This window comes from Leptinotarsa decemlineata, unplaced genomic scaffold (assembly GCF_025532065.1).
Source record: "Leptinotarsa decemlineata unplaced genomic scaffold, Ldec_3_MD MMD2_tig00026336_RagTag_RagTag, whole genome shotgun sequence".
NCBI classification, from domain to species: domain Eukaryota; kingdom Metazoa; phylum Arthropoda; class Insecta; order Coleoptera; family Chrysomelidae; genus Leptinotarsa; species Leptinotarsa decemlineata.
In genome coordinates, this window is record NW_027412692.1 from 12,706,004 (window position 1) to 12,729,614 (window position 23,611).

Below are 23,611 nucleotides of genomic sequence, written 5' to 3' on the forward strand. Positions count from 1 at the left end.
ATTTTCGGTCTGATTTCTCCCACCGGAAATTTAATTCTTTTAAAACTTGCCACAATTTGGTTCGTCCGACATGAGGCAAATCCGGGTCGTCTCTAACTTCTTGTAAAATTTTGTTTAAGTTGGGTATTTTTTTTTTGTAAAAAAATTCGTGAATTTTCCTTCGAATACCATTTTTGGCAAATTCATCAATTTCAATAGGTTTTCTCCTCCTCTTTAAGTATTCGTTTGTATTTGGGTTAGCTATACCTTTTTTTTCTTTCTGATAGGAACCTATATATTCTTGACTCCCCTACGCCCGTCATGTTGGCACAACTCTTGATTATGTTCTGAACAGTGTTTGTGGGATTCTGAGAAACCAGAGCATCGTGAACGTTCAAAACAATAGTCTTCTCTCTTGGTGAATAGACAGACTTACTGACTGTACGCAACAGTACCGGTGAAAAACTTGATGATGTTGATGATGATGACGAAGCCATCGCAAGCAATCAAACAAAACAAGCAGGAACGAAAGGTACGTATATGTTTGTAGGAATATGAAAAAAAGTTACTCACGCACTGCACAAAATTCGCAAAATAAATATTAGAGACGTTAATCACTGCCGTAGACGCCGAAACACCAACGAGCCGTAAATTAAATGCGATTAAAAAATGTACTAAACCAAAAATTATTTTCGTTCGTAACAACTTCACCCTTTCAAGGCAAGTTTCGAATATAAACTGAAGCTTTATATTTAATGAATAAACACCTCAGGAACCTCCGCCTATGATTTTACGAGTTTTACGACCGTTTTATGACTTGGGCCCTCATTTTGTGCTATCGACAAATTATGAACGGACTATAGTTAACCTGATTCTACTAGACTATAGTAAGGCGTTCGATACTATTGATCGTAATGTTTTGTGTGATAAACTACGGTTTCTCTCAGGAAGCTTGTGAGCTTATTCGTAACTATTTATCGGAACGATGTCAGTCGGTAGTAGCATGTTCATTAAAGTCAGATGCCCAAATAGTGAATTACGGAGTGCCTCAAGGATCAATCTTGGGACCTATTATTTTTTCCATCTATATCTCGGATTTTCATATCCACCACTATGCCGATGATACTCAATTATACCTAGACTTTACGAGCAATTCAATCCTTTCAGCAACTTCTCAAATTGAAGAAGACTTAACATCTTTATACAATATCTCAACCACACATAATCTCACACTTAACCCTTCGAAATCAGTAGCTATGCTTCTCGGAACGAAATCAAAACGTGAACAGCTAACACAAAATTTTGAAATCAGGTTAGCAGGTATGCCGTTAACCATTGTAAGTGAAATCAAAAACCTTGGTATTTGGTTTGATGTTGACCTAAGATTTACCAAGCACGTCAGCTATCTCTGTCAGAGCTCGTTCAATATTCTGAGACAGCTGTATCCTAGTCGTAATTTACTATCTACTAAAATGAAATTTGGGTTGTGCGAATCGCTGGTGATATCTGAATTATCATATTGCGACAGTATTTATGGTCCAGCACTTCTACAGGCTGATGCAGCTAGACTACAAAAAATTCAAAATTCCTGTTTACGTTTCTCTCATGGAATACGTAAATTTGAACATATTAGTATGAAATTTAAAGAAACAGGATGGCTCAAATTGGATAACTGTAGAAAACTCCATTTACTTACCTTGACACACAAAGTTATAACGTCTGGCAAACCTACGTATCTCCTCAATAAACTTACTATGTTCAAAAACCCCAATAGGGTGAACACAAAGAAAAATAATATGCTAGTTATTCCCAAACACTCAACTGCACTGTACCAATGTTCTTTTTCATATTCTGCACCTAAATTCTATAACACTCTTCCCAAGGAGTTTTGGAACTTCTCTTTATACAATTTCAAGAAGAAATTGAAAATCTTATTTCAGTCACTATAGAGTTGCTTTTGAGACGGACCTGTATATGATTATTGTTTACGCTAGGGTTATAAATGAATGTTAATAAGTGTTTACTAAGGTGAAAATATTTTACAAGAATTTAGGCACATATTTATATTCATATTTAGAATTAAATTATTACTTTTTTTTTAAATTTAAATTATTATTTGAAAATTTAATTTTTATTTGATTTGTACTTTTATATTTTATACTCACACGAGTATAAATTGTTCTGGAAATAAGTATTTTTGATTTTATATACGCTTATACTCAAATTTTACTTTTATATTTTTCTATGATTCACTTATATTTTTATTGTCTTCTATGATTCACCTATATTTTTCTTTTTTTTTTCGCTAGGTTAAGTTGAAAAGCAGCCTAGGCTGATACTTCACCTTTTCATTGACCCTTAATTATTGTTCTAAATTTTTGTATTTCATTTTTTATATTATGTCGATGAATAAAGACGATTATTATCATTATTATTATCTATATGAAACTCAAACTGCACTAATCAAATACAAACAAGGGGACCAACAGACGTCTCAGCAATAATTATACTGATTTCAATAGTACTCATCTTGCATTTGCTGAGATGCCTCCCACTACTCACATACTAGTGGCCCCAGGCTTGGAGACAAACAGAGCAAGTCACTCTTAGAAGGAGGTGATTCCCTCAGACTTCTTTTTTTCTGCGTCTCACTAAAGCTATTACCCATGGTGCTCAGAAATATTTGCGGGTATCAATGTCACACCTCTGAAAACAGGAGGCATAAGGTCACCCATTTATTTCATATGGATGACTTCGACTTCGTGCTCCTGGGAAAAACAATTTCCATCAATCCTTAAGGGTTGTGGAGGAGTGAACATTTTGGTATAAAGTGGAAAGGAGGAACAGCTTGTATAGGGAAGCATTCTGTTTCATCTGGATGCCGAAGAGACGTATACTTACTTTGTAAGAAATAACTCCACTCACCATAGGTAACCTTGGAGAACATATCTCTCCACAGCAAGGATCAGTACAAACCCTAACGGGTCTGGTTATCGAAACAATCGGGGAAGAAGAAGTTTAAGTTTGCATCCGAAACACTTCGTTCTATACGGTAGTACTTTCTTTGACAACAAGAAGGGGGTGAACTGTTGAGCTTGTAATGTCTGAATGACAAATTGGTACTGTATAGAGCGTGTGATATCAGATTGTTTGTATCGAATGGCCATGAATTTAAAATGGATAGTGAATACCTCCCTCCCGTGATGGTACACTTCACAACTATTGTTTTTCACCTATTTCTGAGACCATTTCCTTCACAACTCTCAGAAAAGACATGTGCTCAGGTTAGGTTCATGAGAATTGATTTGGGATCCAGATATGCTTCGAGAACGGCTTGAAATAGTGAGTTTGTACCTCCAGAATCGAAATAGTCCAGGAAGAAATCTACGACACAAATACGTTTCGGAATCATTGAACAAATTTCTGGAAACTAGATCTGTTAACTATAAAACCATAACCGTTCAGGAGTTGTCAACAATGAAGCTATTTGTACTGCAGTTTTAGGGCACGTTGGACTGATGGAAAATTCGCAATCTCTCAGTGAGTTATCTCGAAAATTAGGAATCAGTCGTTCAAATGTTTTCAGCATCCTTCATAAGTAGAAATTTCATCCTTATAAGATTAGACTAGTTCATGAATTGAACGAAGTTTCGTTAGTCTCACTGAACGGATCAACTTGCATCAGAATTTATTGTATAACATTTGTTTTTCGGATGAATGTATGTTTGATTTGAATGGAAAGGTGAATTGGCAAAATTCGATATTTTTTCTATACGAATCCTCATTTATTGCGCACTTTCTCATCATTCAGCTTCGATACGACAATTTTTGGATGATCATTTTCCTGATCGCTGAATTGGCAGAAGAGGTTCTACAGCCACTGAAGTCTACGGATCTCACTCCTGTAGATTTTTTCTATGGAGTCATTTGGAGTCTAGTGTATGAGATAGAATCCACAACATTAGAAGATTTGAGAGAGAATATCATGAGGCATAGCAGAGAAATAACTCTCGAAATTCTCAACCATGTGGGGGTGGCAATGAGAGCTCGTTTCTACCATTGTATGGAAGATGGTGAAAACGTTTTTAAACATATGAAGACCTTCATAGATACCCTCCACGTGTCTTGCAAGCATTAATTTCGAAAGAATTTCTTCTGAAATCGAAATTATCTCACTAATTTCAACTTGATTTATTGAGAGCAAAGAATCATTTCTACAAATGACGTCCACAACTCAAAAGTCAAAAAACTCAATGCTTCTCGAAATCTAAATTCATATCTCCCTTCGACTAATTTTCCAGAAATTGCTACAAAAAAAAGTAATCATCTGAAACGAGGAAACCGCGTCAAGTTTAATCGAAAATTATTTTTCACCGGATTAAGCTTCACATGAACGAAATGGAAGGACTCAAAAAGGGCGTCGTCCGAAAAATGAATGTGCATTAGTCTCCCGCAAAGTAACAAATCAAAGGATTGGGTAATTTTCGGGAAACCACCATAGTTTAGATGTCTGAGATATAGATGTTCAACTTGAACTACGAGGGTGATCTAAAAAGTTTACGAACTCAACATGAAGAAGCAGCACTCGTAAATGAAAGCTAGTGAATTTCGTGGTTCATTTGTTGACAGTTACTCATAATAATGATGATAATAATATGTTTATTCTCAACAGGTTCATACCCACAAGTGAAGAAAATACAAATAATTAGAGAGTACATACAAATGAAAAAAGATTCAGATTACAAAAATCAAATGGAAAACAATCGTAACATTTAATTTTTAATAGTTCTTAAAATGAACTGTTTGCTGTCATGATGAATATCGCACAGGTCGGACACTATATTGAACAACTAACACATTGACAAAATGGTTTAGACTTTCGCGGCTGAAGTTTTCAGTGTCGCTGTTTTTCGAGTTTGAAAGCGGTGGATTTTGGAATTTCTTCCAGACGTTTCGCTGACGCGAGTGGCTAGCTTCTTCAGAGGTTTAACCATCATGACTTGCGCTATTCGATGACTAACTTTTAGGCTTCGCAAAGCGTATTTAAGCCTTGTCAGGTAATCAGTAGTATTGGTATCTGCATTTGAACTTGGAACATCAACAATTTTGCTGCCTGTTGCCATTCTGTTCGTTATTCTCGAATTCATTGAAATGGGGTTCCATTAACTTACACATTATGAACATTACAAATATCGGCAACATTTTCAATACATTTGTTCTAGGATTCCTATTCTAGAAAGTAATCATATGCCTGTATTGTGGTCTAGGTACAAAAAACTGAATTTGTTTTAAAAAGTCACTACAATCAATTTCGTTATTGAAAAGTTTACCTAAATCATCTGCTAGGGCTTTTAAGTTGAATGTCTTTTATCAAATATTTTTGTCTGTGTCCCTGGCTGGATTGAATCCGTTGCACTTCAGAAACATAAATTTCAAACACTCACGCTGGACAGGTTCTAATCGCTGAACGTAATTTTGATATAATGAAAACCAAATTAACGAACTAACGAACTAAGAACCTTAGTTCTTATGAAAGTGACATGCAATAATTTGAGCGTATTACCATTCAAAAATTTACCCCTGTTTCTGGAGAAATATTCCAATAGCTTCAACGCCGACGATATAATGTGAGTTATATGAGTATCAAATGTGAGCCTTCGATCAAATATGATCCCTGAATCTTTGAACGTGTCACCGTTTTCGAGAGCCGTATTATTTATGGTATATTCGAAAAAGTTACCTCAGTTTCTGGAGAAATATTCCAATAGCTTCAACGCCGACGATACAATGTGAGTTATATGAGTATCAAATGTAAGCCTTCGATCAAATACGATCCCTAAATCTTTGAATCTGTCACCGTTTTCAAGAGCCGTATTATTTATGGAATATTCAAAAAGTACTGAATGAAGTTTTCTGTGGAAAGACAGTACTTTGCATACATCAACATTCAGTTGAAGTCTGTTCTCACTACACCAAATTTGAATGAGCCCTGTATATGATTGCAGTCATCTATGGACTTATTACTGAATAAATCTTCAAGTCATCTGAGGAAAGTGAACGAGGGTATGTGATCCTTACCAAAATGTCATTTATGAGAATTAGGAATGAGAGTGGCCCCAGAATAGACCCCTGGAGCATCCCTGAAGTAGAAATATATTGTTTGTTTGAAGGTGATTGACAATGTTTCGTGATGAATTTCACTAGTTCGGACTTCCATTGTCTACTATATAAAATGATTTGAAATCCCTGAAACAAGTAAAAAGGAATAATTAAAAAAAGAATAGCTGAACATAACAATTATATTAAGCAAACAATAAACCTGAAATGAAATGATAGTGAAATAACCTACAAGTAAAAATAAAATAATTGAATAAATAAAAATTAAAGGAATGAAAAAAGGAAATAATAAAAAAGTGTAGAGATTCCAAGTCACGTTAGTTCACGACGTTTCGATTGTTGGTATCTACAATCGTCTTTGGGTGATGACTGGACTGATTCCTCCGAGAGATGACTATTTATAGGTCGTTGAAATACTTTCACTTTCTCTGCTTTCCATTTTCCGCTTCACTGATTTCGTGAGAGATGACCGTTTTGGCGGGAGTTGGCCATTTTTCGTTTAATGATGGGTTTCCATATGTTTCGTATTTCTACGCTGGCCTGGCTGAATACGTTGTTGGACAACATGTATGCGGCTTCCTTAAATTTTCTCCTAAGCCAATGTTCCTCTCTGTGCAAGATCTCAGCTTGGGACCACTCGATGTTGTGTTGATGGGTCCAAACATGGTCTGCTATTCCTGATTTGCTGGTTTCTCCTTACTGTGTGTGCTTCTTGTGCTCGGCAATGCGAACATTCAATGGTCTTTTAGTTTCACCAATATATGATTTTCCGCACTCACAGGGTATCCGGTAAATGCAATTCTTGGAATCGCAGTCCGCGTTTGGGGGCCTGGTTTTCGTGAGGCTGCTACGGATAGTGTTACCGGATCTGAAACAGGTTCTGATGTTGTACTTGGAACCAATTCTTCTTATCCTCTCCGATAATCCTCTGATGTAGGGAAGTGCAAGCACTGGTTGTGACGGCTTCTCTTCCTTGCGAGGCTCCTGCTGTCTTTTAGCCTAAGTCTTCTCCACCATCGCTTTGGAGTATCCATTCCGCTGAAGATCATTTTTGATGATGTCTAGTTCCTTCTCGAGACCTTCCTTTGTATTACAGAGCCCAAAAGCACGGTCTAATAGAGTCTTGATGATTCCTTTTTTTGTCGATTGATGGTGGTTGGATTCGTGGTTCAGATACTGTCCCGTACTGTCCCGTTTTCGGTATACAGATGTTTCCCACTTAGTGTCGGTCCTCTTTACCAAAACGTCTAAGAATGGCAATTCGTTGTGGATTTCCTTCTCCATTGTAAAAGTGATGGAAGGTATCACGCTGTTGATGTGTTTCAGGAAGGTTTCTAATTCAGTATTCCTACGGTTCCATATTATGAAGGTGTCGTCAACATATCTCAACCAGACTCGAGGTTTCTTGTGGGCTCCTTCAATGGCCAGAGTTTCAAACCACTCCATATATATGTTGGCTATGACTGGTGAAAGTGACGATCCCATTGGCAGTCCCTATAAATAGTCATCTCTCGGAGGAATCAGTCCAGTCATCACCCGAAGATGATTGTAGATACCAACAATCGAAACGTCGTGAACTAACGTGACTTGGAATCTCTACACTTTTTTATTATTTTCTTTTTTCATTCCTTTAATTTTTATTTATTCAATTATTATATTTTTACTTGTAGGTTATTTCACTATCATTTCATTTCAGGTTTATTGTTGCTTAATATAATTGTTATTTTCAACTATTCTTTTTTAATTATTCCTTTTTACTTGTTTCAGGGATTTCAAATCATTTTATATAGTAGACAATGAAAGTCCGAACTAGTGAAATTCATCAAAGAAATATATTGGTTCGACTGTACCCCCCATATTCGACAAACTGAATGCGATCTGACAGATAAGATTTGAGCAATCCTATTAAAGAAGTAGAGAATTCGATTCTTTGGAGTTTTTCCAAAAGTAGAAAGTGGCTCGAAGGCTTTTTTATGTCAATATAGATGACATCAACTTGTTTCTGTTGAGTTGAGATTACAAGGAATATAGTCAGTTGTACTCGCCAGATTTGTTACGGTATATCTCTTGGACATGAATCCATGCTGATTTGGTGTAATCATCATTTTGATATCGTTATATATTCGATCATAAATAAGAGGTTTCCAAAATTGCATAATATAGCCACTGACCTGGATACGATTGATGGGTCGCCAGATTTTGATGCGGGACATATTTTTGTTCCTTCCCATATCTACGGATAGCTTTCAGGGGTGACAATTGAATTGAAGATACGTGAAAGTGAGTTTATCATCGCAAAAATACAATTTTTACCAATAAAACTTGGCATGTTGTCCACTCCAGCGATAAGTTTATGTTTAAGTTTTTTAGAAGCCCTTATTTTATCTTGTTCAGAAATGAGCTTAATCGTGCTATTCTGTATCTGTAGAGCCGGGAGGGTGAGTGTGAGCCCACAGCACTTAGGCCACATGTGACCCATTGTACATCCTCCCATGGAGTTGTATTCCTAGGTCACCGTCCATCCTGTCCGTTCCAGGAAGATGGACAGGTCACTGGGAGGTGTAGGCCAAGACTCGCCGAACACACAACCTTTTATTGACGATAACTCCGGGCACTCGCATAGGACATGCCTGACAGTTTCATCTTCTTGTTCACACATCCTGCATGAAGGTGTGTCCACTAGCCCCATATTATGGAGGTGTTTCCTTAGTTGACAGTGACCAGTCAGAAATCCTACTGTTAGTCGTAGATTTTTCCTGGTCATTGCCAGATATTTCTTTGGCGCCAGCTTCCCAGGGTCGCCCAAGGTGATCCTGGCAAGATTACATCTTTTGATTCCATCCCATCTCTTTAAGGATTGAGCATGGGTGTAACATTCGACTAGTTCCGCAATTGTTGAAGTCATCAGGCCGTAGTTGCTACTGGGTTCTAAAATTTTTAGGCCAGCCGCTTCCTTGGCTAAAGAGTCGGCAATGCGATTACCTTCACTCTTGTCGTGCCCTCTAACCCATCTCAGGATAATGTTATTATCTACCGAGACTTTGGCTAAATCTTGGTGACACTCTAGTACCAGCCCTGAGGTTATACGTTGTCTGTTCAAGGCTAATAGGGCTTGTCTGCTGTCAGTGCGGATTATTATGTTTTTGCCAGAAATTCCTTTCCGGGTTATTTCTTTCGTGGCGATTGAGATACCAGCCAGTTCTGTTTGGACCACGCTGGTATTTCTTCCCATTCCTCACCTAATTCTTAGGCTTAGTGATCTGGAGTACATTACACACCCTGAGTCTTCTTTGGTTTTTGAGCCGTCTGTATAAATGCGGATTGCATTTGTATCATCTGACTCTATGTTCTGCTCAATTTGTATTTTGTAGGGTTTATCAAACACAAACCTGGGTTCAATTGTATTGCTTGTTGCGTGCAGCAGAGGTTGCGCAGTAACCGCTTCCCGCCATAGGCCCAGCCTCAATTGACCCATTCCTACTTCGAGGTTTTCACCAGCCGTGCGCAATCGTACCATGGCCATTAACGCAACCCCCTCAACGTACAGATCCAGAGGGGTCAGACCCGTGATTAATTCCATTGCCGCGGTTGGTGTTTGTTCTCATGGCTCCTGTGATGTTCAAACAAGCCAGTCGCTGTATTTGATATAATTTTTGGATGGCCGTTGCTTGTAGAACTTTTGGTCCCCATGCAATGGCACCATACATTAACATAGGTCTTATTATTGCAGTGTAGATCCAGGTGATCACACGGTGTGAAAGACCCCATGCGTGTCCCACTGTCCTCCGACGTATGCTCTTTTTGCTCTACTCTGTAGATGAGAGTTCCATGTTAGCTTCCTGTCTTAAGAGAAGTTCAGTTTGCTTTTGAAGATTTCGGGAGGTTTTGAGCCCGTTAAACTTCTTTTCCTGATGAAAAGGACTATCTCAGTCTTCTTGGGATTGATCGACAGTGAGTGTTCCTTACACCATGTTTCTATCAATTTGAGCCCATCCTGCGCTCTATCGCACAGTGTGTTTACAAATTTGCCGGTCTGCAAGATAACTATGTCATCTGCGTATGCAATTGTGTAGAATCAATTTTTTTTAAGGTGATTAATCAGGCTTAATCGTGCTATTGAGGTTATTCAATGGATCAAATCCAGTCTCGGTATTGAGATAGTTAGAGTTCGAGTATCACTAGAGAAAAACTTCGCGAACCCATCCACAATTGACTGAGAAGAATCAAGAGTAGGATCATTATATTGCATACAACCGGGAATTTTTGATTTCTTTTTCTTGCATTTGATACAATTTCAAAATCTATTTGGATTGCCTGTGACCTGTTTCTCCATTTCTTGCACATAGGAGGCATATATGAGGTTGTGATCTCACTCATCAAAGTTTCAGCCATATTGGCAGCAGTTGTTATATAACAGTCATTTGAATGAGTTGATATGAGTATTATTTTAACAGAAACAACAGAAACAGAAACCAACTCCGAGGCTGGACAGAAGTGCTCACCTCAATCTAAGACGGTGGCTGGGGTTGAACAGAAATGTTCACCCCAATCTACCACTTGAAATGGAGCTGGACATAGCAGATCACCTCCAACAGCAAGGGCACCTCCTGCGGCGGGCGCCAAGGGCTCCGCCTTGAATGAAGGCAAGAAACCAGCTGTTCCTGCAGGAAAGCTTTCTCACTAGTGCACCTCCACGGAGGGAACCCCAAGAAGGTTGAAGAGGCCGCGCAACGACAGTAATATCGCTGCACCTTCCAAAACCTTCGCGGAGGCCACCGTGAGACACCACAAGGTTGCCAACGAGAGTGTGTGTTCGGTGAGTCTTGGCCTACACCTGACAATATTAGGGAGATGCCTCCTAGTGACCTGTTCAACTTCCTGGAAAGGATAGGATGGACGATGACCTAGGAGGACCAATCCTCGGTAGGATGTACAATGGGTCTAAGCTCTGTGAGTCTACACTCATTTTTTCTACTCTACAGATACCAGATACCAGAGATGAGTGTTTTTATGGAAGAGTATCGAACTGTCATCAAATATTTGTTTTTGAATTGGAGGCGTGTATTAGTTTTTGATCAATCACGATTTTGTCTCACGGGCTCAGATAGACGTGTACGAGTACGAAGACGACCAAGCGAGAGATATGCTCAAGCGTATATTGCCGGGTGACTTCCATTTCGTGGCCGATCAGTTATGACATAATATGCGATATAATCGTTTTACGCTCGCACGGAGTTCGTCTTTATCAAGAATGAGACATTGAATGCCTTCAGGTACCTGATGGAGGTTCTACAAAACCATGTATACTTTTCCCTGGAGACGACGCGACATTTATGCATGATGATGCACAGCCCCACACTGGCCATACCGTTACTCAGTATCTTGGGTTCAACTCGTGCGGTGGGTGTGGCCTGCGCACAGTCCGGATTCAAATCCCATTGAACATGTTTGGTATGAGCTTGAGAAACGTTTACGGAGACTTGTGCCGGCTCCCAGAAACTCTGGAGAGTTGTCTGTTCTGTTCTGTTTAAAATCTGTTCTTTCGTTAATCAGCTGTCGCCCACATACGAACGACAACTCTCAGAAGTTGAGAAACTTGTGCGAGCTGAAGACTAACGAGGTCTTACCTTCCAACGTGTGATTCCTAACATGTTAAAAGCTACACGACAAACTGGTACAAAAATTAGAAATTTTCTGCAGAAGGTAATCCTGAGCGACGTTTGCGTCGTTGTCATCATTGCAAGAGGTGAAACACTTCTTACTGAAGCCCTTACATTTTTTGTTTCAACCAAATGCGTATCAGAGTTAAATTGTTTATTTAATTTCCTAGCATACTGAAGTAAGAAAGTGAAATTGTTCATTTTCAGTAACGAAAAATGAAATTGGGCAACCTTCAATTTTTTTCCAGGACTCGTTGAAGTATTTGAACATCAGGAAGAGATCCGAAGAAATCAACAAAATTTGAAATAACAATTCAAATTACGGACCCTAATTTAACACCCAGTAGTGTGTTTGAGATTGAGTTTCAAGTCAGCATTATTCTATTTGGTCTGTAGTTCATGTAGTGATGGTTGATACTGCGTGATTTTGTTACCAAACACACGTTCAATATGAAGTTTACATGGAAATTCCGCACGTATTCCACGAAAGTCTATTATGTATCCTGTCCCTTGGTTATCACAGTGGAACTGCTAATAGCGCATTGTCCTCTACATCACGAGTTCTACATACGTATAGCTGTAATGTCTACGGAGGACCCGACCTGTTTGATATTCCATCAGATATTTGGGAAGATTCTATCTAAATCACTGAATATATCAGTTGGATAAAGGGTGAACTGTTTGATAATGTCAATGGAATTAACTTCTATCAGTGAGGGAGAGAGACGATTCACTCGACAATTTTATCCAGAAAAATTTCAGCGTCTTTCAATTCATATTATCACTTGCCCATGATAATAATTATACAATTTCCAAACAGACACAAACAGAAGCATACGTTAAAAGGTGAGACCTCGTTAATTCTCAGCTTGCACAAGTTTCGACTCTTGAGAGTTGTCGGAATTGAATTTTGCTGAGACTAGTTCAAGAAAAAATACAAATATGAAAGTTATTGAGTGTCTTGATATAGAAACAGAAGTTAATATCGGACATAGCACTCAATAAAGTGGCAAACCATAGACACGTGTTTCGGGCTTTTGGCCCATCATCAGTATGGTGCAGCCAAGTGCAAGAATGGGCTACACTTGGTTACCAAAAGATAGAAATACAAATGCACGGAGCCACCAACAGGAGCCAACCGCACATTTGTGGTTTCAGTTGATAGATCTTGTGTTGGCTCCTGTTGGTGGGTCCGTGCATTTGTATTTCTATCTTTTGGTAACCAAGTGTTGCCCATCCTTACACTTGGCTGCACCATTCTGATGATGGGCCAAAAGCCCGAAACACGTGTCTATGGTTTGCCACTTTCTTGAGTGCTATGTCCGATATTAACTTCTGTTTCTATATCAAGACACTCAATAACTTTCATATTCGTATAATTTCCTAGACCCGGATGTCACGCAGGTAGCTATAGCTGCCTCCGTGGTGATTTTGATAGTTTTCTTGTAAACACAAGATCTATCAACTGGAACCACAAATGTGCGGTTGGCTCCTGTTGGTGGCTCCGTGCATTTGTATTTCTATCTTTTGGTAACCAAGTGTTGCCCATCCTTACACTTGGCTGCACCATACTGATGATGGGCCAAAAGCCCGAAACACGTGTCTATGGTTTGCCACTTTCTTGAGTGCTATGTCCGATATTAACTTCTGTTTCTGTATATACTATAAATATATACACACATCGGAAAAGTCTAGGGATATTTTTATAACATACTAAATATCATAAAAATAAATAATGCATGAGGTCGTTTAATTTCGATTAAATTGGTACACTCGACCACCCTGTAGATTTCTATGGATTGAACAAAGCCTGCAAAAACGGTAACTAATATCTTATCAAGTTTTTTACAAACTGTAGGTTTTTGGCTGAAATGAATAATCTGAAAGTGTCGAGTTTATACATTCTATGCAGTTCTTGCTCAGCAATTAAACTGGAAATATTGTGCTTTAACATGGAACGCCATCACTTACCATTGGCTGAGATGAATAGAGCTGTAGGGCTTCTTCAAGGTGGCATGCGGCAAAATGATGTAGCTCTTCGTTTGGGGGTCTCCCAAAGTGTTATCAGTCGATTGTGGCGGCGTTTCCGTGAAACTGGCAGTCCAGCCGATCAACATCCAGGACGAGGACGTGCTACAACTGCAGTTCAAGACCGATTTTTGGTCTTAACCGCAAGAAGATAACCGACAATCACAGCACCTGAGTTGGTCAACGTGTTGCAGCAGACGCACCAGGTAACCATTGGTCGTGATACTGTCAGAAATCGACTGCATGAAGCAGATCTCCACAACAGAAGGCCACTTAGATGTCCACCTTTGTCGAGAGGCAATCGCGGTAGAAGATTAGAGTGGTGTCAAGAACATCAAAACTGGGATGCAAATGATTGGGCCACAGTTTTGTTTACAGACGAATCCAGATTTGGATTTTATCCAGATTCTCGTCGAGTAAGACTGTGGAGACGACCTGGAAATAATGAACGTTTGAGACACGTCCAGGAAGTCCACACATACAGAATTGGTACAGTAATGCTATGGGGCGGAATCATGATCTGCGGCAGAATCGATCTCGTTTTTCCAAATCGCTTCCTCACAGCTCGACAGTACCTCGACACAATTCTTCTAACTATCGACCGTCCGTTTGCTGGTGCTGTTGGTGGAAACTTCCACCTAATGCACGATAATGCTCGTCCACATGGCGCGCGTCTAGTGACTCACTGGCTCACCAACGAAGGAGTTGATGTATTGCCATGGCCAGCACAATCACCGGACCTGAATCCCATCGAGCATGTGTGGGACATGCTTCAACGAAGAATTACTTCGCATATGGGGAACATTCACACAACGTTTCAATTGAGAGAGCTTTTAATCGCTGAATGGGCAAATGTACCTCAACAAGACATTGACAATCCCATTTTGTCGATGCACGATAGATGTAGGGCCGTAATAAACGGGCGTGGAGGCCATACTTTGCACTGATACCATTTTTTTTTGTATTATGACTTTTTTTCGGGGTGCCAAAGAAGAGCCATATTTTTTTTTAGTTTTGCTTATATGCGCACTCAGTATTTTTGACCATTTAATAAATTTTGTTGTAAGTTACATTCGTTTAATAATCCCCCATCAACTTTTTTTTCCCTAAAGCGATCTAAAAAAAAATATTGTCATTTTTTAAAAATATCCCTAGACTTTTCCGATCAAGTGTCATTTAAAATAGAACAAATTTTGCGAACAATCGTTTTATAAATTGAGGAATGAATATTTGTGACAATAAAATGTAAAATGGCATTCCATACTCTACTCTGATTCGTAGACACATAATATCATTGAATATCAAGTTGACAAACTTATCTCTAAGTTTGTCCACGAATACGAACAGATACAGATAGAGAGTTTACGAAAGTTTACCAAATCATTTCTCGTATTCTTCTATTGGAACCAGTAAACTCTTGAGCAGATTTTCATTGTCAGCAGTTGTCACGAAACGAATGTGTATTGCAGCCCTTATACATGTCTCGGGACGAAACACAAGACAACAATAACAAATCCAAACAAACCCCCGGCCAATATCCAGCGTTAAATTAACCGTGAAAATATACCAAGAGGAACAGTTTCCTGAAATGCAATTAGTTCTAGCGAGTTAGCGTTTCAAAGGACTCATGCTCTCTTGTGCTCACAAACAATTAGGAGAAGTTAATCATATTGTGTGAATTCGGAAGTTGATTCTGCTTGTACTGTTTGATATTGAGAGGTGGCGAGGAGGGTTAAACGTGGTATCCGGACGTGATGAATAGTTCGTCTTCGCAGGGGTTGCCTAACATCTGTATTCACTTCTTGACATTGATCGGAGGAAGACAATAAAAACAATTTAAATGTAAAACTTCATGATTTGTTTAGTAAATATATTTTTTCAAGAATATTTCGTTATGTTCCCCAGAGAAACATATTGTCTCCAACTTTGTTTATACTATATATATGATGGAATCGGTCGATACTTGATGAAAATCCATAACTAACGTAGCTCTTGTCCAAAACTGTATATTGGCCAAACAGGAAGAACATTTTTCCAACGAATTAAAGAACATAGGAGTAGTTTTGTAAATAGAAAGACCAATTCCACATTTGCAAACCATCTTTTAGCAGAAGGACATGAGTTCAATCATGAGTACGAGGTGTTACATTCAGAAGAGAAGAGTTTGAAACTTAATCTTTTAGAAATCAATAGATTCAGGAATTCGGGTAATTTACTGAATGATCAATTAGAACTCAATAACTCTCCGTTACTGAATATATTTTTTCAAATGTGAAAATGGAACATAAGTGCAGGTAATTTAATTCGTTAGAAACTCAGGTAAAATATCAACTACTTAAAATTCAGGTACTTCGTTTACAGGTACTTTGATTTCAGGTACTCTATAAACTATATATATATATATATATATTTAGTATTGAATGTGTAGAATTAGTTGAAAGACACGCCAGATGAAGCCATTGTATGGCGAAACACGTGTTGCGTTTTTGTAAAACAATTTAGTGAAAATCTCACAATTACGTGTTTCTGGAATACGTTGTTTATATTGTATAACAACGAATTATTGTTAAACAACAAAAATTCAATATAACTACAGCTTTACTAACGACAGCACACTTGTCTCATCATCTTCACCGGTAGCAGGAGGTTGCATATCTTAATAAGGATCTAGAGGTGATTTCGATTCAAAGTTATCAAAACCCAGGCATCGGTTTTATCCAAAAAGAATTATATCTCCGAACCGAATATAATAATATGAAATAATGATGAAAAACTTTCAAAACAAGCTTTTATTTAAGTGCTCTAAAAAGATCAAAATGAAATTTTAAATCACATTGACCACATTCATTTATGACTTTACAGAATTGAAATTATAATAAAAGCTTGTCGCGATAATTTCAATTTGTAATTGAAATTTTGTAATTAGGTAGGCATCTACAGAACTTGTAAGCAATTTATAATGTTTGTAATTGAATAAAAGTACCGTGGATGTTTATAATATGGAACTTTAACCTCAAATAACTTTTTTGTACACATAGGATTTATCGGGTTTGAAATTTATTGCAGTACCTAGTTGATCTGTCAGAATGTTTGTTAACTTAAATTTCATCTGACTGAATATGTAGAGATTTCTTCTAGGCATCGCGACAAGCTTTTATTATAATTTCAATTCTGTAAAGTCATAAATGAATATGGTTAATGTGATTAAAAATTTTATTTTGATCTTTTTAGGGCACTTGAATAAAAGCTTGTTTTAAAAGTTTTTTATCATTATTTTTTTTAATCCATAGTTTCAATCCATAGTTGTCGATCAATACCAAAGTCCATATACAAAACGGAGAGTCCTTCAACAGAAAAACCTAAGGAACTAATGCTAATGATGCCCATCTCACCAAATTACACAAGTCATGGTATGCCTAGTGTGCCTGTTGCTCACATTGAGTGATGAACCCTTGTACTCTGGGAACTTAGAGGGTGGTAGATAATAACATTTTTCTACAATGCAAATAAAAATGGGTCCTTACAAGCTACTCCAGCATTTAATGTCTTCTTTTTAGGGTCGGAAAGTAGGTATTCAAAGGTAAAAGCTTGATTTAATTTTTTTTCTAGGAATATATTTTTTTTATTGAAGCCAACCCTGGAAGTGCCATCTATTTCACGGTGGACCTACCAACTGCCTATCATAAACGAATGCGTACACGGAATTTCGTGTCCCTGCTATTTACCGCTGAGGAGATCTCTTGTACGGAGCCGATCCTGGCAGCAGCATCAGGTCACGTTAATTAACATGCATTGTCATCGGTTCTGGACCAGCATGCGAAATTTCAGGTCAATCGGATACCGGGAAGTGGGTCAAATTAAACTTGCAAGATTTGTTAACATACATACAAGTCAAGTTAAATAAAAGCTTTTAAAAAGGACAGACAATTCGCTTTCTGCTTCGATGAGTTTGTTGGAGGTTGAATGGATACCAAAATGTCTTGGCACAATCACGCCTCTGGGATTGCAAAGGCTGTTTCTCAAAAAGCTCAGAACATTATTCCGAACCAGAAAACTGTACAAACTCCAGCAACTCTTAGAAAAGAATAGAATACGTTCATTTCATCACCTTAACTATAAAATGTACAATAGTAACAAGTCAAACTGACAAACAAGAATAACAATAATTGAACCATAGTTGTTGTTATACACTCTGATTACATCTAAAACAATTATTGTTAACAAATATTAATGTCTCACAATTCAAGTATTCATCGGTGGAGTAGAAACAGTGCCTTAATAGTTAGTGCTTCACTCTAGCCTTGAAACTGTTATAACTCAGACCGGTAATGTCTGTTGGTATTTTATTGTATAAATGTAAGTAGAGTCACCTCTTCGTGTAGGGTAATTATGAAAGTCAGCATTTGTAAGGTACTTAGTATTATTTTTGCGAATCTCTAAAATGTTAGAGTATGAAAATACATGGAAATTTTGAGTTTTTGAAATAGAGGACAGTGTTCTCTATAAGAAACATTGGCTATGATCCGGATTAATTTTTTTGCATACAAAAGGATCCAATTGCATGTGAAAACAGACCCCATAAAAGTATGCCATATGTTAGGAGGCTGCTATAAAGAAAAAAGTATGTCTGTAATACCATACTTCGACCAAGACACTAAGACATTATGATGCTGAAACCAAATTTCAGCATCATAATCTGTTCTAGAACCTAGGTCCATTAAGTCGTTTTATTTCTGACCGGGATATTATAAGCTTATATCGTCATAGTTACGCTATCAATAAAGAGGGTCATAACTCCCTTGGGACATTATAGATTTTATAATTCCCTCTACCTTTCACAAGTAAAAATAAATAGAAATGAAAACTGAACCATATTTTATTTATTCACGTCATTACAAATAATAAATGTACAATTTTGAAATGTTCCCTGAAAATTACTTCCGCCACTGGAAACAATTTCTTCTTTTGTATGGCTGGAGCTTCTGTTCACTACAGTCGAGGTACCTGCCTCTTCTGATGACAAAGTAGACAACATACGCGCCGTTTTATTTCTCAATTCGATGCTATCCTCCAAATACCCCTCCGCCACCGTGGAACTTTTCCAACCTCCGTGTCTTTTTAAGTTAGTCATAGTTGCTCCTGCATTGGCTAGAGCAGTAGCAGAAGTGCGACGAAGGCAATGTCCCGTATAGGAAGATGAGTTTGGCAATCCTAAATACATTGCGATTTTGCTGGGGATTTTCCCAAACATGTTTTTTCCAATTGGCTGAGATGTACATTTATTTTGTCGGAAGCTCAAAAAAAATCGTTCAATACCTTTAGGACGCAAAGACATATAAAGTCTTAATAAAGGCAAAGCGGAGAACTCTTTTTCATCCACAACTGTAAATTTCTTCGATACACCAGTTTTACTTTCCGGTACGTTCACTACCATAACGGAATCCCGGTCCTCTATATCCGATATCTTCATATTCAAAAGTTCCTGACTTCTGCATCCTCCAAAATAACCCATAATCAAAACAACCTATAACAAAAAAAAAGGAAATCAATACACACAAAAAGGAAAATAAGAAAAAAATTACCTTATGCAATAAATGAATATCATTAGGAGCGTCCTTTGGGAATCTGATAACACCTTTAGGAGATAAAACAGCAGACTTTTTCGGCTTATAACTCTTACTCTTCCGTTTCAAAAAAGCCTGTAGTTCATTGAACTTGGTGATATCTCGTTTCTCATGTATAGTCACCATCGATTTTAGCATTGACCATTTAGTCCATAAAGAATTCGGACTATACGTTTCTGACTGAAACGAATAAACACAATTACCACCAAATCTGTCGAAAAACATAGAAAATTCCTTACCAGTTCTTGAAAATATGCCAGAAATACAGTTTCAGTGACATCTTTTGGCATAACATTTTTCCGTGTCAGCCAGTCCAGATATATCTTGTATTCTTTTTGGTATACGGCTTCACTTTTCGATGGAATTAATGATTCTCTTGCTTGTTCAGCTTTTTTCAAAATATCCTCCATTATATTTGGGGTAGAAAACACGTTTTCACCGCAAACACAGCTTGATAACGAAGTTCTGTTTATAAACAAGTAACATAGCAACAACCTAGCAACAATAAAACTCTACTATAATCAACGGTACCTGATTCAAATATACCGGGAAGGTAATGAATTGGTACATTTTTCCGTTTCAAAAATGAACAAAATTTTATTGAAATCGGTCAGAAATAAAACTATCTATGTACCACGGGAATTAATGAGCCTTAATAACCTCAGGCAATTGCTGTCCCTCGGGCCAGAGGCCCTCGGGACGCAAACTTTGCCATCGGTAATTAAGGCCCTCCTAATTCCCTTGATACATAAATAACTATTATTCACGTCATTACAAATAATAAATGTACAATTTTGAAATGTTCCCTGGAAATTACTTCCGCCACTGGAAACAATTTCTTCTTTTGTATGGCTGGAGCTTCTGTTCACTACAGTCGAGGTACCTGCCTCTTCTGATGACAAAGTAGACAACATACGCGCCGTTTTATTTCTCAATTCGATGCTATCCTCCAAATACCCCTCCGCCACCGTGGAACTTTTCCAACCTCCGTGTCTTTTTAAGTTAGTCATAGTTGCTCCTGCATTGGCTAGAGCAGTAGCAGAAGTGCGACGAAGGCAATGTCCCGTTTAGGAAGATGAGTTTGGCAATCCTAAATACATTGCGATTTTGCTGGGGATTTTCCCAAACATGTTTTTTCCAATTGGCTGAGATGTACATTTATTTTGTCGGAAGCTCAAAAAAAAACCTTCAATACCTTTAGGACGCAAAGACATATAAAGTCTTAATAAAGGCAAAGCGGAGAACTCTTTTTCATCCACAACTGTAAATTTCTTCGATACACCAGTTTTACTTTCCGGTACGTTCACTACCATAACGGAATCCCGGTCCTATATATCCGATATCTTCATATTCAAAAGTTCCTGACTTCTGCATCCTCCAAAATAACCCATAATCAAAACAACCTATAACAAAAAAAAGGAAATAAATACACACAAAAAGGAAAATAAGAAAAAAATTACCTTATGCAATAAATGAATATCATTAGGAGCGTCCTTTAGGAATTTGATAACATCTTTAGGAGATAAAACAGCAGACTTTTTCGGCTTATAACTCTTACTCTTCCGTTTCAAAAAAGCCTGTAGTTCATTGAACTTGGTGATATCTCGTTTCTCATGTATAGTCACCATCGATTTTAGCATTGACCATTTAGTCCATAAAGAATTCGGACTATACGTTTCTGACTGAAACGAATAAACACAATTACTACCAAATCTGTCGAAAAACATAGAAAATTCCTTACCAGTTCTTGAAAATATGCCAGAAATACAGTTTCAGTGACATCTTTTGGCATAACATTTTTCCGTGTCAGCCAGTCCAGATATATCTTGTATTCTTTCTGGTATACGGCTTCACTTTTCGATGGAATTAATGATTCTCTTGCTTGTTCAGCTTTTTTCAAAATATCCTCCATTATATTTGGGGTAGAAAACACGTTTTCACCGCAAACACAGCTTGATAACAAAGTTCTGTTCATAAACAAGTAACATAGCAACAACCTAGCAACAAGAAAACTCTACTATAATCAACGGTACCTGATTCAAATATACCGGGAAAGTAATGAATTGGTATATTTTCCGTTTCAAAAATAAACAAAATTTTATTGAAATCGGTCAGAAATAAAATTATCTATTTACCACGGGAATTAATGAGCCTTAATAACCTCAGGCAATTGCTGTCCCTCGGGCCAGAGGCCCTCGGGACGCAAACTTTGCCATCGGTAATTAAGGCCCTCCTAATTCCCTTGATACATAAATAACTAAAAATTTGAGTCTGCTTCTACCGTTGATACATCATCTGCATAGCAAAATGCTTGAGAGTGGGAAATTTAAAATATCACTAATATATATCACAAAAAGAGTTGGTCCCAGTATGCACCCTTGTGGTACACCGTGCAAAATGGATCTATTTCCATATGTATAAACAACTCGTTTTCTCTCATATGAGTAGATTTTCATCAGCTCTAAAGCTCTGTCACGTATCCCATAATATTCCAATTTATCTAGTAGGAGCTCATGATTTACACTATCAAAAGCCTCACTTAGATTATATAGAGTTAGAGCAGACACTAGCCCCTTTTCGATATTCTCTATTATAGTATCAACTATGGAATAGTATCAATGGAACGGCACTGGCATGCACAAGCTGTACAAAATTCCTTGGCGTTCATGTAGAGAACTGTTTGAAGTGGTCTGACCATATCACAGTTGTATGTAAAAAAATCAATGAAGGGTATTATGCAATCTCAAGAATTAAGAATTGTATGCCTTTACACGCCATTTTAAATGTATATTACAGTCTGGTCTATAGCCACCTGAGTTATAATGTGATCCTAAGGGGAAACAGTGTTGACAAAGGTAGGGTGTTCATTGCTCATAAAAAAGGTTTTAGGAAATTACTAGTCATCCCTTGGAGAGATTCATGCAAGACATTTTTCATCAGTCATCAAATTTTAACGTTTCCCTGCATCTACATCTTCAAAATACTTTTATATGTTCGCGAATGTATAACAGACTGTACTAAGAACTCATTCTATCATAGCTACCCAACTCGATATGCCGAGGAGTTGAGCATTCCTAAACATAAAACTATAAAATTCGAACATTATCCCAAATACATGGAAATAGAATCATTCAATCGGTTACCAGACCATTTCAAACAGATGAACACTGTAGCATTTGAAAAAGCAGTTGAAACATTGCTTCTTTCTAAGGCCTACTATAGTATTGGCGAATTTCTCTCGGACCATCCCGACTGAATGGGTTCATGCGGCTTTGGCATGATATATTCAATTTTTATAAATACAATTGTTTTAATTTTTGTAATTCTGACTTTGTTGTATAAATTTTTATTGTATTATTTTTATCTACTGATCTACAATTTTATCGTTTGATGTGATTTTTATGTGACCTATCCTATACGTTTGTCAACGTCTTTAAGGATGAATAAATATTATTTATTATTATAGCCAACACAGCTTAGGTTGTCCATTTGTTGGACATATATCCAAATTGATTTTTATGATATACTGACTGAGCATTTCAAAAGGAAATTGAGCGATCTTCAACTAGTATCTCAAAAATTTTATTAGAAATAAGAATGACAGATATGGGTCTATAGTTATCTGGAATATTTGTATCACTCTTTTTGAATATGGTAATAACTTTACTTGTTTTGAAGATCTCTGGAAATAGTCTTCCACAAAGGCAACGGTTGAAAAGAACAGTCAATCGACCAGAGACAAGGTATATGGTTTCTTCAATCATTCTACAATTTAAGTTGTATATGTCCAAGCGAGCAGAGTTTTTTTAATTTAATTGTTGCTTGTTCAACTTCAACCTCAGTAATTGGACTAAGGAATATAGGAGGAGTAGGTATGGGGAGTGTAAAAAGGTGAGTTGGAGCTTTAATTTTTCAGGAAGGTACATATTTTACAGTTTGTTCAGCTATATTTGCGAAAAAGATGTTATATTCATCAGGGGAAAAGCTCAGATTGAACCTTCTTTAGAGTATTGTTTGCATGTATGGAGCTCCGCCCTAAGCATATCCTAAAGCTGGTGGTTTCCATTCAGATAAGAGTCATTCATATGACTGGATCACTTGCAACCTTGATAGTCTGGAATATCTAAGGAAGGTTGGAGATTTGACACAACTGACTTGGCACATTTCCACCAAGAGCGGTACATTAAAGAAATACACAATGAA

At 37.5% G+C, this 23,611-nt stretch overlaps 1 protein-coding gene across 3 annotated transcripts; it reads right to left on the reverse strand.

Annotated features, from left to right (window-relative positions):
* Nucleotides 1-18,642: 18,642 nt before the first annotated feature.
* On the reverse strand, nucleotides 18,643-21,471 carry LOC141485784 (uncharacterized). 3 transcript variants are annotated; one of them, XR_012467451.1, is made up of 5 exons: nucleotides 21,150-21,468; nucleotides 20,869-21,090; nucleotides 19,648-20,811; nucleotides 19,367-19,588; nucleotides 18,643-19,308 (listed from the first exon to the last, which is right to left on the reverse strand). XR_012467451.1 is itself a non-coding variant. In XM_074183275.1 (4 exons), exons 2-4 carry the CDS (start codon nucleotides 19,816-19,818, stop codon nucleotides 18,661-18,663), a joined length of 1,041 nt encoding a protein of 346 aa, XP_074039376.1. In that variant the 5' UTR covers nucleotides 19,819-21,090; nucleotides 21,150-21,471; the 3' UTR covers nucleotides 18,643-18,660. The 3 variants fall into 3 exon arrangements, 2 of the variants coding, with proteins under 2 accessions (XP_074039376.1, XP_074039377.1); XM_074183275.1 differs by having other exon boundaries at nucleotides 19,648-21,090; nucleotides 21,150-21,471; XM_074183276.1 differs by lacking the exon at nucleotides 21,150-21,468 and having other exon boundaries at nucleotides 20,869-21,136.
* Nucleotides 21,472-23,611: the final 2,140 nt, after the last annotated feature.